Source organism: Limulus polyphemus, unplaced genomic scaffold (genome assembly GCF_000517525.1).
Source record: "Limulus polyphemus unplaced genomic scaffold, Limulus_polyphemus-2.1.2 Scaffold1055, whole genome shotgun sequence".
Classification (NCBI taxonomy): domain Eukaryota; kingdom Metazoa; phylum Arthropoda; class Merostomata; order Xiphosura; family Limulidae; genus Limulus; species Limulus polyphemus.
Window position 1 is genome coordinate 36,521 of NW_013666665.1, and position 17,310 is coordinate 53,830.

General features: G+C 32.7%; 1 protein-coding gene across 1 annotated transcript in view; it reads right to left on the reverse strand.

The window, feature by feature from the left end:
* Positions 1-17,310, reverse strand: part of LOC106461894 (histone-lysine N-methyltransferase EZH2-like) — a 73,642-nt gene that overhangs the window by 8,941 nt on the left and 47,391 nt on the right. Inside the window, exons 10-13 of the mRNA XM_013921762.2 lie at positions 12,230-12,387; positions 3,193-3,454; positions 981-1,094; positions 153-214 (exon numbers count right to left, since the gene is read on the reverse strand). Of these exons, the coding sequence (XP_013777216.1) occupies positions 153-214; positions 981-1,094; positions 3,193-3,454; positions 12,230-12,387 (596 nt within the window). The remainder of the gene's footprint in view (positions 1-152; positions 215-980; positions 1,095-3,192; positions 3,455-12,229; positions 12,388-17,310) is intronic.

Consider the following 17,310-nt stretch of genomic DNA (forward strand, 5'->3'; position numbering starts at 1 on the left):
TTCAATGAGCACTAGATTCTATATTGTTCTTTTAATGAATGTCATCAAAGTTCAATTTCAGTGTGAGTGATGATACACTATATAATTATAGCAAATGAATCCTTACATGTATAATAATACCTCTTATTTTACTGAATCAGCTATAAACTTACTTTACGAAGGCCTCTTTGTATACTAACATTCTTGCACGAAATGTTTTTCACATCAAACTGGTCTAGAATAACAAGAATTACAGCATAAGAATCAATAGTTTTCTTGTTATAAAACATGAATCTTCTCTACATATGATAACACACAGTCCAAAACTTTACAAAGAGTAAAACCAAGTTATTATACTTTGAAATAAAAATGTAAAGTCCACATCCATCACAGCAGGAGACTTTTAAAATTGATTAAAAACAGGAATTACAATGTTTATTTTTCTTGAAATATTTATAAGTTCAGATTTATATTGTTGGGTTTTATTAATCTAAATCTATAATAATAAAATACCATATACACACCTGTATGTTTTTTTATTATTTGGTATAATATATTTCATGAAAGATAAATATTTTCTTTAAAATTTCTCATTGAACTCTAAAGCTGTGACATTTTCTATTCAATGATAAAAATTGAAGACAAAAAACAAATATCAGAAAAATCTTCCACTCAGATGCATAAAGGCAAAATATATTTTTTGCTTACTATACTGAAAAAATAATCAAGGCAGCCACTAGCTTTACTAATATTCACTGTGAGAGAGTACATGCAAATTCTCATAGAACTGTAGTGTATGTGAAAATCAAAGTGACATAAGACTTGGTGGTTTTGTAAACCAAGTGTTAAGCACTAAGTTGTTATGTAGGTTTACTGTATGAGTCCACTACAAAAGTTTGGTTGACCTCTTGGTAAAATTTAGTATCACCAAACTTTCATATAACAGAAACAGTTTCTGCCTAGCATATTTGACACTGTCAGCTTTATATCAAAATATTTACCTGCACCACAAGTCTGACACAAATCTGGATCACACTCACGAACTGCTGCATAACATGGACACTGTTTAGTGTTACATTGGGCTTTACAACGACATCCAGGGTATTGGTGCTGGCCTGGCAAAGAAACAACTTGTGTTAACTTAAAAAATACTATTAAAATATTAGTTTGACAAAAACTTTAACTTTTTTGTAAGAAGAGATTGACACTAAGTGTGTAAAAACTACATAGCTGGTAAGATTGAACTTTTGGAAGTTAAAGATAAAACTCTTAAAAGCTGAATGTTTAAACACAACTATAAAAAAAAAGACAGAGTAACTTAATAAATTTGTTTTTTAAACTGAAGTTGCTTAGACTTGTACATCAAATACAGCAAAAAATTACAATTAGTTTATTGGTCTATCAACAGGAAACAAATGCTGTGTGTTAAAATGCAGACAGCAGAAATTACCAATAAAAATAAAACACTTTTCCAAATTGATTCAACTGGTTACATCCTGTTTTTATCTCACTGTATAATAACACACAAATGTTCACTATTGTACTACACCCTAACCTTTATTTTTTCAGAAACTTACACCAACTTTTGTTGTTATTTACTGAAACATATATCTTTACTTTAGTGCACATTTCAAAACAATGCCTATTGTTTTCACAGTATAAGTACTTCAGAATTCATTACAAATCTTGATACAGCTATAGTGACATTACATGTCTTTCATAATTTATACAAATCCTGTTAATTCTATAATGGCAGTACATGTGCTTCAGAATTTATTAAAAAATGTGATATCTATAGTAATTTTATATGTCCTTCATTACAAATCCTGGTATCTCTGTTGTGATATTAAGTGTCCTTCAGAATTCATTACAAGTATTGATGTATCTATAGTGTTGGTACATGTACTTCAGATTTCATTACAAGTATTGATGTCTCTATAGCACTGGTACATGTACTTCAGATTTCATTACAAGTGCTGATGTCTCTATAGTGTTGGTACATGTACTTCAGATTTCATTACAAGTATTGATGTCTTATAGTGTTGGTACATGTACTTCAGATTTTGTTAGTAGTCCTGATCTCTACAGTGATAACATATGGTACTTTGGAATTCATAACAAAACTTAATATCTCTTTAATTGCACTCCTTCACATTTCTACAAGTCTCAACATTTCTGGTGCTGCTACATGTGACTTTGCTTATGGAGGTTTTTACTCAATCATTATAATTATATGATCTAGGAAACTTAGACAAAGGGAAAAATAGTAATAACAAACCAAAGATCCAGAAACATAATTTCCTGCCAATAACCTTTTCAACACACAAGGTCCTGATGATTTCAGTGTATATACTAAATACTAAAGTTTTTCTGATTGTAGGTCTCCCAGTCCATCTTTAAGAACAAACATAAAAATATAGGTTTTATTTACAGCAATAGTGAAGAGCTTTATCCTTTTCCTAGAAAGTCCTGTTTTTAACATATTTTAATGAATACATATATATGTGTGTGTGTGTGTGGTTTAGGTTGTTTGTAAAAATATAGGTTTTTTCCCCCCAAAATAGAACTACATTCAAAACATGTTTTGTAGGTCATTTTTATAAAAAATTGTACCACTTTTTAATACAGGTTTTTAAAAGTTCACTAGGAGGCCCATGAACATTGAAACAAACAGCACGATTTCACTGAATGAAATAAAAACATATAATAGCATGAGAACAGACAGTTACAAATGCTAAAAATAACTTGAGGGTGCATTTATTTTAGTTATATTTCCTGTATTTCGATAATTAATAAAACACAGTCATCAGTCCTCATTAATGTACACTGAACATAATTTTTCAAGTCTTGTCACAGCTAATAGTACAGGCTCAACCACTAAAAACACAGTCATCAGTCCTCATTAATGTACACTAAACACAATTTTTCAAGTCTTCTCACAACTAATAGTACAGGCTCAACCACTAAATACCCATGTTTCCTCATTATAAGAAAGACCTTTTCCATACGTTTTGCCATTAAAATTTACTACTGCAATATGTATAAGTTGTCTTCTTTGCTTTATCATAAGCTAGAATGTAGAATTACTACAGACTATCACAGACCATATCAAAAACATGTTGTATTTAAACAATAATGATAGTTTAATGCTAATGTTATTAATATCACATAAATAAGACATGTAATACAATTCAAAGATACCGAAAAACTTACAATCTGATTTGCAATGACAGAATTTTCTACAAAATGTCTGAGTAATAACACAAGGACATGACTGGTCACATGGTTGACCTGGATGATCACAGGGGGTGTAGTTGTAAATGTGATTAGATGATGTGTCTTTCTTCAACTGAGTCTTCCTGCAATGCATGTACCACTGCCGATGTTTCTTCTTTTTCTTCCTAGGAGGAGTGTTGTCATGAATGTGTTCCTCAGGTGGATAGTCCGTTAATTCCTTTTGTGCAAAGGTGTAAACCTTTGGAGTACAAGCATTATAGATTTATGTATATATACATACACATATGCACAACATATTTACAGATATCATTAAACGTATGACAAATGTAACATCTCAGAGAAAGAAAGTACCTCCATTTGTTGATCACTGAAACAAACAGTATGATTACAAGTACATACACACACGCTGACTCGCCATTTCATTAGGATGCCCCCTCTAATACTGGGTTGGACTGGTTACTCTTACAAAAAGATTAGGCTCATTGTGACTTACATTTCACAAGATACTATTACTATTTTGTTCAACTGAAACCCATTTGTTAGGAGTAAGTTCTGTTATTGGTTAACAGATGTAGAGCTGGGTAATTAGTGGCATTTGATAATTGATTATTCTCACATGAGGCTTGGATAGTTAGATAGTTAAAATAGTAGTAATCAGAAACACTAATTTTTATTATTGATTATTTTTGTGAATCGTGACACTAATTGATTAAGATGAAAAATATTTAATTAATCAAAAATCATAATGGCAATATTTCCATTGCTTGGATAGTTGAAATAATCAAAACTAACAGTAATAAACACTTGTTTATATTATTTGATTAGTTTTGAGACATTAATTGATTTAATTGTAATTTTGATTAATTGATTATTTTATGTGATATTAATTGATGTAGTTGATATTCATAAGCGTTCAATTGTATTGATTAAATGAGTTAATCGCCCAGCTCTAAACAAATGCCAGAAGGATTACAGTGGCAAATAATATTTTCAAGTTCACCTCAAACATGTTTGACTGGATTAAAATTTGGTAACTGTACCGCCAAAGAAAATGTGACTAAAATCACTGTTATGACCTTTGAACTAATTTCAAACAATATGAGGATGGTGGAGTGGACTGTTACATTATCATCTTTAAAGAGCTCATATCCATAAGGGTAGAAATGATCGATATTCAGGTACATTTTAGATGTTACTCATCCTTTTAAAAGGATCAAAAGACTTAACCTCTGCTACAAGAATGTTCCCCACACCTCCAACAATGCAAGTAGGGGCAAGTACTTTATGTGATTTGTTTCTACACATTTTTAATATATCCTATATAAAAAAAGGGGAAATGTGACTTATGAGACCACATCACATGCTTCCAGTCATTCACTGTCCACAGTTTCCACTTTAAGCACCACTGATGTTATGTTTTCTGTTTACACTGTTGTTAGCTATGGTATTATTTTTTGTAATGTATAGTATGGTTGTAAGTAGTTGAAACCTTACCATTGGTGAAGATTTGGTTAACTAGGACAAAATCCAGCATCAGTCACACTTTATGAGTTTGTTCAAATTTCATCTAGTGGCAGAAATATTTTCTTTTGATCGCCACTTTTGATAGACTCTCTGACAACACAAGTCTTTGAACAGCCAGTCAAGCCAACAGCTTACTGTTACTGATATCCCAGCTAGGTATATTCCTACTATCCTGCAGACTAACCATGATGTGACCACACCTCTGCATTTATAGTGCTCAACCGATCAATTACACAAGACATTACATGATCAATTTCATATGTAAATAAAAATAAAATGCAATCAAAGTTAAGATTTTCTTAAATCGAAAATATATTTGCAATAATACTTACCTCCTCTCACACTACAGCTATTACTTGACTGCTAGAGTTTCCTTCCTTTGCTCATCTAAACATTGGTCTGATTTTTTTCTCACTTGCTCCAGTCTTTTATTCTCCACTTAATTGCCCTTGGTAATATCTGTCTTGTGACACTCTCTACATATGTCAATGCAACTTCTAGCCTGGTACTATATATAAACGCATCTCATTCAGATAATATTATCACTTTTTCGAGACTGACTGAATCCGCAGTCTCTAACACCGGCTTTTAGTGGAGCAGGAGAGTGTAAAAGAAGGTAAGTATTATTGGAAATACATTTTCGATTTACAAAAATGTTAACTTCCATAACATACTTACCTCCTCTCAACTACAGCTAGAATCCCACACTGATAAGGCGTAGGGGCTGGTGAAGGCATTATCCATACAAAATGCATAGATTGTGGGTGTGCCAGTAGAAGATTAGCACCATAGTGAGGGAATTGCACTACATTCAGAACAGGTATGCTCTTCACCTGGAACCTAGTTCATGTACTGTGGATGGAAGTTGACATTATCTGTCAATTTTACTGGCCAACCCCAACAAGGTAGCCGAGGCTCCACTGCCTGGGATTGAAATTATAGTCCCTAAATCTCACGTTGGTGGCTAGGGCATTTGGACCACAATATATATACTTGTGAGTGGATCCCAACCTGTAACTATAGAGTGATGCATTCTGAGCCGTGGGAATCACGTCGAGAAGGTAAGCAACACCGAAGTGTACAAACCCTCTCCTCAACTTGAAGAAGCCAAAAGACAACAATCCAGGCTTGGAATGATGGGATCATGTATGCGTTACTCAACCAAAGAACCAGAACTCATCCAATTTGGAATTATGAACATTCATCCTCACTCCCCAACCATGTGAGCAAGGTAAATTTAATGGGAGGACATGGAACAAGCCGTGCTCAACCAAGGACTCAGAATTGCATCACTTTGCTTTCCAAATTATGAGGAGATAATGGACCCTATTCCATGAAAAATGTACTGAAACAATATTGATCAAAAAGAATGGCCATGCTCAACCCAACTGGATAGCTGAGTGTCACATCTGAACCGGTATTAAGAGAAGTCTCTCACATAGGCTAGTGCCTCTCCTACCAACATATGGAAGAAAAAAAACATTCTGGTTCCCAGGTAGGAGGGCCTCCAAGTGGAGGAAATTCACTTGAACACTCTGGAGGAATAACTTCTGTCCACCACCCCAGTGACTGGAAATTGGATGTGGTAAGGACTCCCTAGCTCCACCAATAGAATATAGGAAGAGGGGGGGGGGAGTTAATGTGGATTGGGGAGCTCTGAGGAACAATATTTTGGAAATAGTGCAATAGGTGAACCAAGTTTCCTAAATTTTTAAAAGCAAACTGACCCTGATTTATTCAATCCAATGATCGGCAGTCCAGCATATTACAGTAATACCACCTGGTCTTATGGAACACCTCATTTCTACAGAATCAGTAGATAAAGTATATTGTGTTAATGGTTGCTAGTGTGGAATTGGTTTGATAAAAGCACACCTGCCTGAGCAACACTCGCCTCAAAGTGGGATCCTGTGAAAAAAGATGTAAGGGACCCTGGAAAGTAAAGAAGAGACAATATTAGTAATAAAGATACTCACATTTCCTTATAATCTGGAAGACATGGTTAAGATAGCTATAGGGGTAGTCTAAAACCCTCAGAGGAAGATACTGCCAGATCGTGCAAATAATATGATATAAAAGTATTGAGGGAGGTCCACATACCAGCCCACACAATGTTCTCCAATGGGCAATTCAACCATGCTGCTAAGGAAAGAGAAATGTGACAAATCTGATGAGACATGACTCATAGAAGTCTCCTATCTCAAAAAAAAAAGCCAAGAATAAGCAATATGGATCAACTTTCATACCCATCTCCACAAAGTAACCGAGGATAAATCCCAGGAAACTGAAGAACCCCAAAGAATAAAAAGACGTCTTGCATCTCTAAATGCATTAGTGCAGGCAATATAACACTTTAAGGCCCTCACAGGACATAACAAATTATCAGGAACCAATCGGTTGTAGAGATGAGAAATAGCGGTCAGATGAATCGGTGAAAAGGATTTATCCCCTTCCCTGGCTGCCAGCGTCTTAGGTAAGAAGGACCTTTCTGGGTATAGGAAGATGTAGATAGAATGGTAAAGCATACTATGCACATGCAGGGCAAACAACTCCGACCAGCGAAGTCCACGGGCTAGCAACAACAAAAAATAAATCTTAAGGGAAAGGTGGTGCATGAGGCTAAGGTCTCAAACTGATATTGAGAAAGAACATGTAATACCATCTTAGTATCCCAGTTAGTTAACTGAAATGGTTGTTTGGGCGAAGGATGTGAAATGACTTGGAAACTGGAGAGCACTGTGAGTCAACTGAGCCAAACTGAGATACGTGTTCAAAAAGGATGATATATTGTGTTGGAGTGAGGATAGATTTCTCAGCTCTAATAATAAAGCTTTCCTTGGTTGCTTCTGACAATAAAGTCTGGGTGTGATGTTCCACCAACTTACAAGATGGTGCCAGCAGTAACCAGTCCTTCACGTAATGGTGTGTGTGCACAGGCCTAGGGAATGGAGGTGATGAGAAAAAGCTCCAATGATTTGGCATAACACATATGGGTCCATGCTAGTTCAACTGGTAGAGCCCTGAACTGCAGCACTTGACCCTTGTGCGCAAAATGCAGATAGTGGCGGGATGAATCTGCTATGGGAACGATAATCAACTAGGTAACGCAAAGAATGCTCAAAATATGTCCAACAATTGTAGTGAAGAGAAACACATTAGTGAATGCTATGATGAGAAAAAGTGATATTATTATCTGAATGAAGTGCTTATATACAGTACCAGGCTAGACGGTGCACTGACGTAGGTGAAGTGTTATGAGACATGTATCACCAAGAGCAATTAAGTGGGGAATAAAAGACTCGAGCAAGTGAGAAACAATCAGACTAATGCTTAGATGGGCAAAGGAAGGAAACTCTAGCAGTCAAGTAATGTTTTGGAAATAGTTTTTCTCATGTTAACCCTTTGTAGTTCAAATAAATCAATCAAAACTTGGAACTGGGTGTGTAAATGCTTCAATAAAATGTCAAAATCTTAAAAGTTTGTAATATTCACATGAATCATAGGTTAGTAGAGTTACTCCATATGCTGGTGCTTGTGCATTTATAACTGAAACACCTACTTAGCAAACATTTTATAAAGAACAGACAGGATACCTAAGGTGCACATAAAAATCAAATTAACCAATTTCTTGTATTAAGAGTATTTTTATTATTATGTATTTTGAATAAAAAATTAGGGCTATTCATCAGAAAACTGTATCAGATCTATACTACAATTCTCAGAATCAAAAGCTGTAAACTAATAAACCTAATACTTGTAATAAAACTCATATACAACCACAAGACTACAGATGTTTTTCCCCACATTCCTTCTTGAAGTGTCCATTAAAGATTTCAAATCAGATCTGTATAAAAATAGTATTTTAGGTTTCTCTGAAGTCACTGACCAGGAAATCGTTTTTCCAATGCCAGTGACAAGAGACAAGTTTATCTGAAATGCTGGTTATATTTTATTACAGAACAGTTTTAACAATATTCAGTACACAAGGACACACAAAGCTGAAGCTTTGGGAGGCTTTTGAGAATGACAATAAAAAACAGTAAACCATAAATAATTCAATGTAAACTGTAAATTAGTGCTGACCAAATTAGAAAAGGAAGGGTAGACAATTAAAACCAGTGTTGCATGAGCCTACTTATTGGACATGAAAAATCATTTTAAAGCATGAAAATAAGGCCAAATGATTGTTGTTTTATATAATTCTGTATAACTGAACTTTTGCAGAGGTGTACACTATGAAGTGTTAGTAATACAAAACTTTTGAGTGGAAATGTTTGTATCTATAGCTGGTCAAGCAGACATGATTTAATTTACAAGAAATATCTACAAACACTTATTGGATTTCTGAATGTATAAAAGAAATGTTAATGTGCTGAATCACTGTTCAATTAGTAGATACCTAATAATTCATACACAACTAGGATAAAAGCTTTCATTTCAGGTTTATTTCATTATGAATTTTAGTAAATTCTCAATTTACTAATTTGAAAGAAAATTCCCAATGGTGGCTTACTTAAACATATAATTTCAAACTGATATAATTAGTCTGAAAGGTGAAGTTAAAATTTTATAAGAGTAAGCCACCAAGAGTAAGCAGCAAATATATATATATATATATATATATACAGCTTGATGTAATAAATAGTTGAAAAATTGTGTATTGCAACAAATAAAAGACATTTAAAAAAGTTAAACATGGTGTTTATGATGAAATTACCATAATCACCATTGTTAACCACCAACTTTAAATGCATTTTTACTGTAATATTACAACATTTAATAATTTCCTGTGATAAACATTTCAAACTTCTTATACATAGAAGTATGTTGAAAAATTGCTTAATTACATTAAATCCAAGAAATGTATGGATGACATATTTAATATTTTCTGAAGTACAAATTAACAAAAATGATATGTGAATGAAATGGGAGACGAATATCCGACAGACATTGGATATTGCACTACCTGATAAAATCCACTCCGACCGGATGTAAATTTTTGTGATGAAGCGGATAATAAGATAGTACTTCCATCAACAGTTTATCTCACAATATTAAGCAGACATGATACTAGCACATGTGATTCATACATAAAAGTTATTGCATCATCTAGCCCACTGGTGCTTTCTACTAGCTTCTAAGCACACTAGAATTTTCCTTGTAATTAAAAATCTGGATCTCTGGTAGTCTGAGCAGTTGTAATAAAGGTAATACAGGTCCGTGAACTTAAACTTCATAAAAGTAGTTTTGGTTTTAATAAACAATTTTTCATAATTCAGCTATGCAGAGTTTGAAAATAATATTCATTTTATTTCTATCACATAAGTATTTTTTACAAATCGGGAAGAAAAAAACTTAATTAGATCAAATTATCATTTTGTTCACTACAATTAAATTTTTTTTATTATTATGTTTAGTTAACAAAAATACAAACAAACTAGAAGAAAAGGGAAGAACAATGATGTCAAACGAATATACATACTCATTCATCTTGATTTTTTTGTGAAATTTACGTCTTTTAGTCTCAAGATTATGTGTTGTTGTTATTTCTTTTATTTATTGCATTATGACGTTATGTGAAAAACCTGTATGTGATGGAGAAAAATGGATATCATTTTCGGATTCAGCATACAGGAATTACTGTAGAACATGTAAAAATTTCAGCACAATAAAACCATCGCAGGCCTGTGTAATCAATATGTAGTTTAAATAAACACTATGTCCATACTTTGTATTGCCACTGATAAATAGATGGTTACAACAGCAACAGTAATGGTAAGCACAATCCAAACAACATTCTCAACAGGGGAGTCAAAGCAGTCTCAAGCTATCACATGCTACATTCAGGGCCAACAACAACTGCTTACTCATTCATAACTCTACACCCCCGTGTATATCCTTATTAAATTAAAAAGCAATTATGACAAAGTAACTGGTTTAATATTATACTACAATGAAATGGTAGCTCATGCCTGTAGTGGATTTCCAACATCTGTGGCTACACATCTACTATCCAATCAATAATTCTACGAATCAGATTGGACACGAGGAGTCGAATATCCAAAAATCTAATAATCAATCTGAACTAAAATTTGTCCTATCCTTAGGAGGTATGTTAATTGAACAAAATTATTCAGCAACAGACAAATGTACATTAATTAAAAAGGAAGCCCTCCTAATTCAAAACTTAAAACCAAAGCTGAACAACCAGTTAACAACAACAATACTTCTTCTCAAACCTATCATGCCTGAGATGGACAAAGAGTGAAAACTTTGTTGAACAATTAATTGAAAAGAGTACACATTTCTCTTTTATCTACATTCATTTGAATTTATTTTGAAAATATGAATTTGATATTTGTAAATTTTATGTATTAATTTACTTTCAACTATACATAAATATAAATTAAATTACATATACTAGTGTGTTTTGGGGAGGGGAGCAAAAAGCATACTGTTTATAGCTTTAGTAGATAAAACCTTAGTGGAACAATTTGAAGAAGTCTTTGTATTATGATGAGTTATTTTCTGAGGTAATGGTTTTTATTGTTTTATTACATGAGTGGAAATCGAAACAAAGTAAAAACCATGATAAAACACTTTGTACAATTTCTAGTATTGGAGATCCTATGACATAAATTTTATACATTAAATGCACCAGTAATATTTCTGTAAATGCTATTATAACAGTTTAAACTAAAACTAAAGAGTTACATATATTGTATAAATAAAGCTTTTATATAAAAATTATTGAAATAGTCAAGAAAGCATCCAAAATATGCAAAACTATCAAGAATATTATCTAATACTTTAAATTATATTTTTCTGACAACATACAATTAAAAATAAAAATTGTTTTTATGAATAAAAAGTGAAAATAATGTTTTGTTTTGTATTAAAAATATTTTTATTGAGTTAGCTTATAATAATGAGCTACAATGCACAAGAATATATAAACAGCAGTAACTAGGCATTTATATCAAGAACCATTAATTCAACAAGAAATTTATCTATACTGTGGGTCAGCACCTAATACCAAAAATAAATACAAATTGATTGAGGTTTATTTTGTGTCAAAACTGGTCTAAATGAAACATATTTTATGTATTACACATAATTGCTTGCTGTTTATTATTTCAGAAATTTCAGCAAAGCTGAACAAGGGCTGTCTGTGCTAGCTGTCCCTAATTTTTAGGTGAGAGTTTACAGCTAGTCAACAGGACCAACCAACAACTCTTGAGCTACTCTAATCAAATAATGAACTTGAATATCACTCTTATAGTCACACAGTGCCCCAAAGTACAAAGCATTGAGATTTACACTACTATAGCAGTAGTATTTGTATATTGTTATTGTAATGATGACAAAACATTATCTGATTGTTAGCCAGTGACTGCTAAGCTGTATTATCAAGAAGGGAAAAGTACTGTTTATAGTCTATGTGAAAGACATATTTCAACATACCTTTAAATAACATACTGATACTTACCTGTGCACAAGACTTGGACATTATCATTCGAGCAATAGCACAGTAATTATTGTAGAAAACTCGCCAAATAACACGGAACAGTGACTGTTCGGCTCCAGTCCACTCCACTTCTAAATCTGAAGGGTTCTGTGGCACTACAGGGGCGTTTCCATATCCTTCTGAAAGGTACCGTGCTTTATTATTAGTCTGAAGAGGGAGGAATGAGCTTTCTTTGGCTACCTCAGAAAGCTAAGGCACACCAGAGACAGTATTGTTAGCAGAGAAACAGAGAGGTTAGTATCAAGCACAAAGCAGATGAGTCACAATTAGAGAAGTTTAACTCACAAAGTGATGTACTACAATACTTTTCAGTCATTAAAAGAATTTCCGAATTTTCTCCATATTCACTACCTCTGTGGAAATTGGTCTGTAATGATGAAGATTTTTCTATTTTCTCCAGAAACTCTTGATATTCAAAAGAGCAAGAAGAAGTAACACCCCCTATTCCACCCATAGGAGTAAAATGAGGCCTACAGTCATCACGACTGTTAGGAGGGAAGTATTGATGGTAAAAACCTGATTCACTTGCTTCATGTGCGATTGTTATTTTTATCCTTATCAGTTGTCTGCTAAAGACTTTGAGACATCACACAGAAATTGGAAAACAGGTCTAGCAGGTTTGGAAAGACCAACTCTTCAGTTCCCTCTGTATAACATTCTAGAATGATAGTAGCATATTCACAGAACATATAGGAAAGTGTAGATTCATTATTGTAGGAGACACATGATCTTGAACAAAAAAGACAACTGTTTTCATCATTTAACCCTGAAACCTCTGAATAAGTCTGTCTTCCCAGTCTACATATATCTGGAAGAAATAAGGTAGTGTTTACAACTGTCCTACAGAGGTTGTCTAGAATCCATTTGACCATAAAATCAAACTTTGACAGGCATACAACTCAAGCATTTTGAGTGGAACAGATAGTGATGTGGATGCAAACAAACTGTAACTTACTCAGGAAAAGCCTCAGAATAACACAGTTAGTGTAATGGTTAGTAACAGAAAAGACAAGAAAGAAGGCATGAAAATACATTAGGTACAAGTAACAGAATAAATGACAAAAAAATTAAAACGTTAATTACATAGCATTCTAAAAATATCAAGTCAACAAACACAATCAAAATGATAAACTGCCCACAAGTATTAATACAGAATACACATTTTTCAAATTTATTTTGTCTTTTATTAAAGATGTATATTATTCAAAACTATTCGTGATTACATGATTTTACAAATAAACTGATATTAATCATTAGTATGGAACTAGGATACACAGTGCTTCATGGTTTTCTTCACCTATTGATTTTTGTGCTCTTCAAATAGGGCTCACGAAAATTCTTAATTTTGGTTGATGTTTCAAGATTACATAAACTACACAAAAAATTAATGTATTGTACAACACCAATACAGTTTTCACTGTTCAATATCAAATCTACCAGTGAAAATTACACATAGAACACCTTACAAATAGCTTCAATGATGAAAGTAATAGCTAACATTTCTTTCTCTTTATAATATTGTTCATATTTCATGCCAGACCACCAGTAGCCTAAAACATATTTGCATTTTAAACTGTTCATATTTCCAAGATTAAGCTCCTTACTTTAAGGTCATGCTCAAAGCATGTAAATGTGCTTCCCAAGTATTATATAATACTAAAAGAAAGATAACAGTACAGCATGTGAAGCTGATTGTGTAATAAGTTGTTTTAACACTACGATTTAATGTATACACTAGATTTCCGTAATTGCTTCATGGAAATACCAAAATTTATATCAACAAAGCACATACATTTCTAACATATGAAAAATTTTACCCAGTTGCATATACTGTTATACCCAAAAAGTATTATCAATCTTCCATGATTGCAGATAACTGATCTAACATTTACAGAAGACCCCCTCACTACTTGTATTCAGATGCAATAACAGAAAGCTTTGAACTACAGAACAAAATGTTAATTATATCACAAACAGTTATCAATAACTGTTCAAGGTAACTGTATTTTAAAAGATCAAACAAACAATAATTCAACTTAGTGCATTTGGCAACATGTTAAATGTGCCACTTATAAGAACTTGAGTTATTTAGCATAAAATTACAATATATCTTTACAGTTGAATGAATATTAATTACTTCTTTTCTAAAACCAACAAACACAAAAATGTTAATGAATCTGTCCAAGAGACATTTTATTATGTGATTTATCATAGTTATAATTGAAAATAAAATTTTCTTCATAATAAAACATTACTCTATAAATTACATTGCTACAAAAAAAAAAAAATAATTTCTTTTATATTCTACAAGTTTTGAGTTCAAAATAGCATCATTAGTATATTTGTATGTTTAAACAGGAATCAATTACAAGTTCATAATAAAGACAAGATATACCATGTAACAAATATAAATTCTACCTACTTGGCACTAAGCTTAAACAGATTTTAAGCAAATAAGCTAAGGAAATAATATAATTTCAAGATAAACTTCTTTCTTGTTTAATATGCAATCTACAAGTCACTGATAAACCTTCATTATATTAAACCTAATTATCAAAGGTATTTGTTTTATTTTCTAAATTTTACTTAATTTTCTGAGCTAATAATTCTCAAGTGATCTACAGTGCATTATCATATACTTATTCTAAAAATATATTATACAGCTAGCACTGGCTTATTATGCAACTTAAAAACTTTCACACATGAAAATTCACATTAACCCTATGTGCATGCCATGACCTATTACACAGTGCCATCCATTATGATATTATGTATTTGATGTCAGAATTCATTTTACTCTACATTGCTGATTTAGTAATAGTTCACAATGGAGGAGAGTAATACCAGATACAATATACAGGGATACAGAAAACATTTTTATATATGCATTTCACAGAATCTAGAGATTAAGCAAATGCAATATGTAAACTATACAATGGACAAAAGTATTTTGTATTCTTCACATAAACATCACCTTGCACTTTGACTTCTCAGAGCCTCAGTCAGACTGATGTTGTCAATTCCCACATATATCTTGAGTAAAAATATTTTTGTAACTCATCTGATGTTTTGCATACAACAGACTTGTACATTTTACTAAAAGCTTGTCACATTTTGTGTAGATACACATAGTAAAATTGGAGTTATACTCAATATTCCTTCTCAAATACACGGTTGATCGAATGGATGGAGCTAGAGCACATTTGGTTAAAAATATCTTTCAGAAAATCCTACCGAGTACAATTTACTAAGCAAGAATTTTATTAAAATTATTGAACACATATGAAAGTTAAACACAGAACTTGCTTACATTAGAAAGCTTTAAATGTAACAAATATTACCAGTATTTAGAAGTTTACCAGTGGATGTCACCACAAGTATAATTATTAAGATAATGTAACTTGTGTTATTGTTTATAATGCACCAAGTACAGCACATCAAGCTACCTTAAAATATCTGTCTTTAATTTTAATCTTTGATAATCCACAAAAATTCAAGATCATATAAACATATAAAAATGTTTTTTAATAAACAAAAGCAACTACTCCATAAAAACATTCATAATCAGGCATTTTTACATGTTTGGTCATGCTCACCCATCAAGGGCTAAATGACAAAAGCTTTTCTTTAGTGATTTACTAGTATAAATTTGTAATTTAAATAGTGAGATTAGATCTAAATGATACTAAATCTAACCTTTCAAGATGCAGGAGATTAATACTTAACCATCAACCATAAGTACACAACATGTTATCAAAGTCAGACTGTGTTTGTAATATTACAAAGTTCTTACATAACAGGTGAACAATGTTCAAGTGCAATTTTAGAAATTCAAACTCATAACATATTTGCTTTAGTAAAAGCTTTTGGGTTCCTAAATCGGAAAATTCAGTTGCTAAATTAAATGGTCATTTGTGACAATTCAGTTGTCACAAGTGAATTTTTAAGAAGAAGAAACCCTTCACCATCAAGTTACACACTGTGCAAAAGATCATTTGAGATATGTATTAGTGTACAACACCCATGCTTAATTTGTGATTTTATAACACATCATTCTGTTTTTTTTAAGCATCCAAAAATAAGCTTTCAATGTTTTCCTACATATCTAACAGTGACCATTACCACTCAGTCTAACTGGCCAAAGTTTTCTATGCTTGAGAATCATCTCTAAGTAAACTAAAGTACATTTTGAGCTAGACTTTATTATAGCTGTCATTTATATTAGGTTGTCAAGAAATTACTGTCGCTTTTTTAGATGAAAAAACCTGAACAACTTATATATCAAAACAAAACATTTATTAAATGAAGTAGTCTCCATTCTTATCGATGATGCTTTCCATCTTACAATCAGGTTGTTAATGCCCTGATTAAAGAAATCATTTGGCTTTGATGCAGTGAACGAAAAAAATGGCAATCTGATGGTTCCATATCTGGAGAATATGGTGGGTGGGGGGAGAACTTCCCAACCCAACTCCATAATCTTGTATTGTGTTAAACGTGCCACATGAGGACGTGCATTGTCATGGAGAAGAACACCTTTCCGATTGATGAGTGAAGGGCATTTGTGATGAAGGGCTTAATTTAAATGTTCCAGTTACTGACTATAGATCTATGTTTTGACAGTTTGCTGTGGATTGAAGAGTTAGAAGTGAATTACTCGTTTGATGTCCCACCAAATGCAAACCATCACTTTCTGCGAATGCAGTACAGGTTTTGGGGCAGAAGTGGTTTTTGTCTACAACTGAGCCATTGTTTTTGGCATTTAATATTCGCATATGGAATTCATTTTTCATCACCAGTGACAAATCTATCCAAATAGTTCACGCACATTACGTGCCAGAAGAGACGACGCAACGTTCACATGTTGGAAACGATGATCATCGGAGAGTTTGTGAGGCACCCAAACACCTTCTTTAAGGAGTTTTCCCATATCCCTTAGATATTTACATATTGTTTCATGAGAGACATGCAATTTCAGAAGTGTGTTGCCTTGGGTTAGACTCAACAAGCATCTTCAGAGCATCAATATTAATTCCAACATG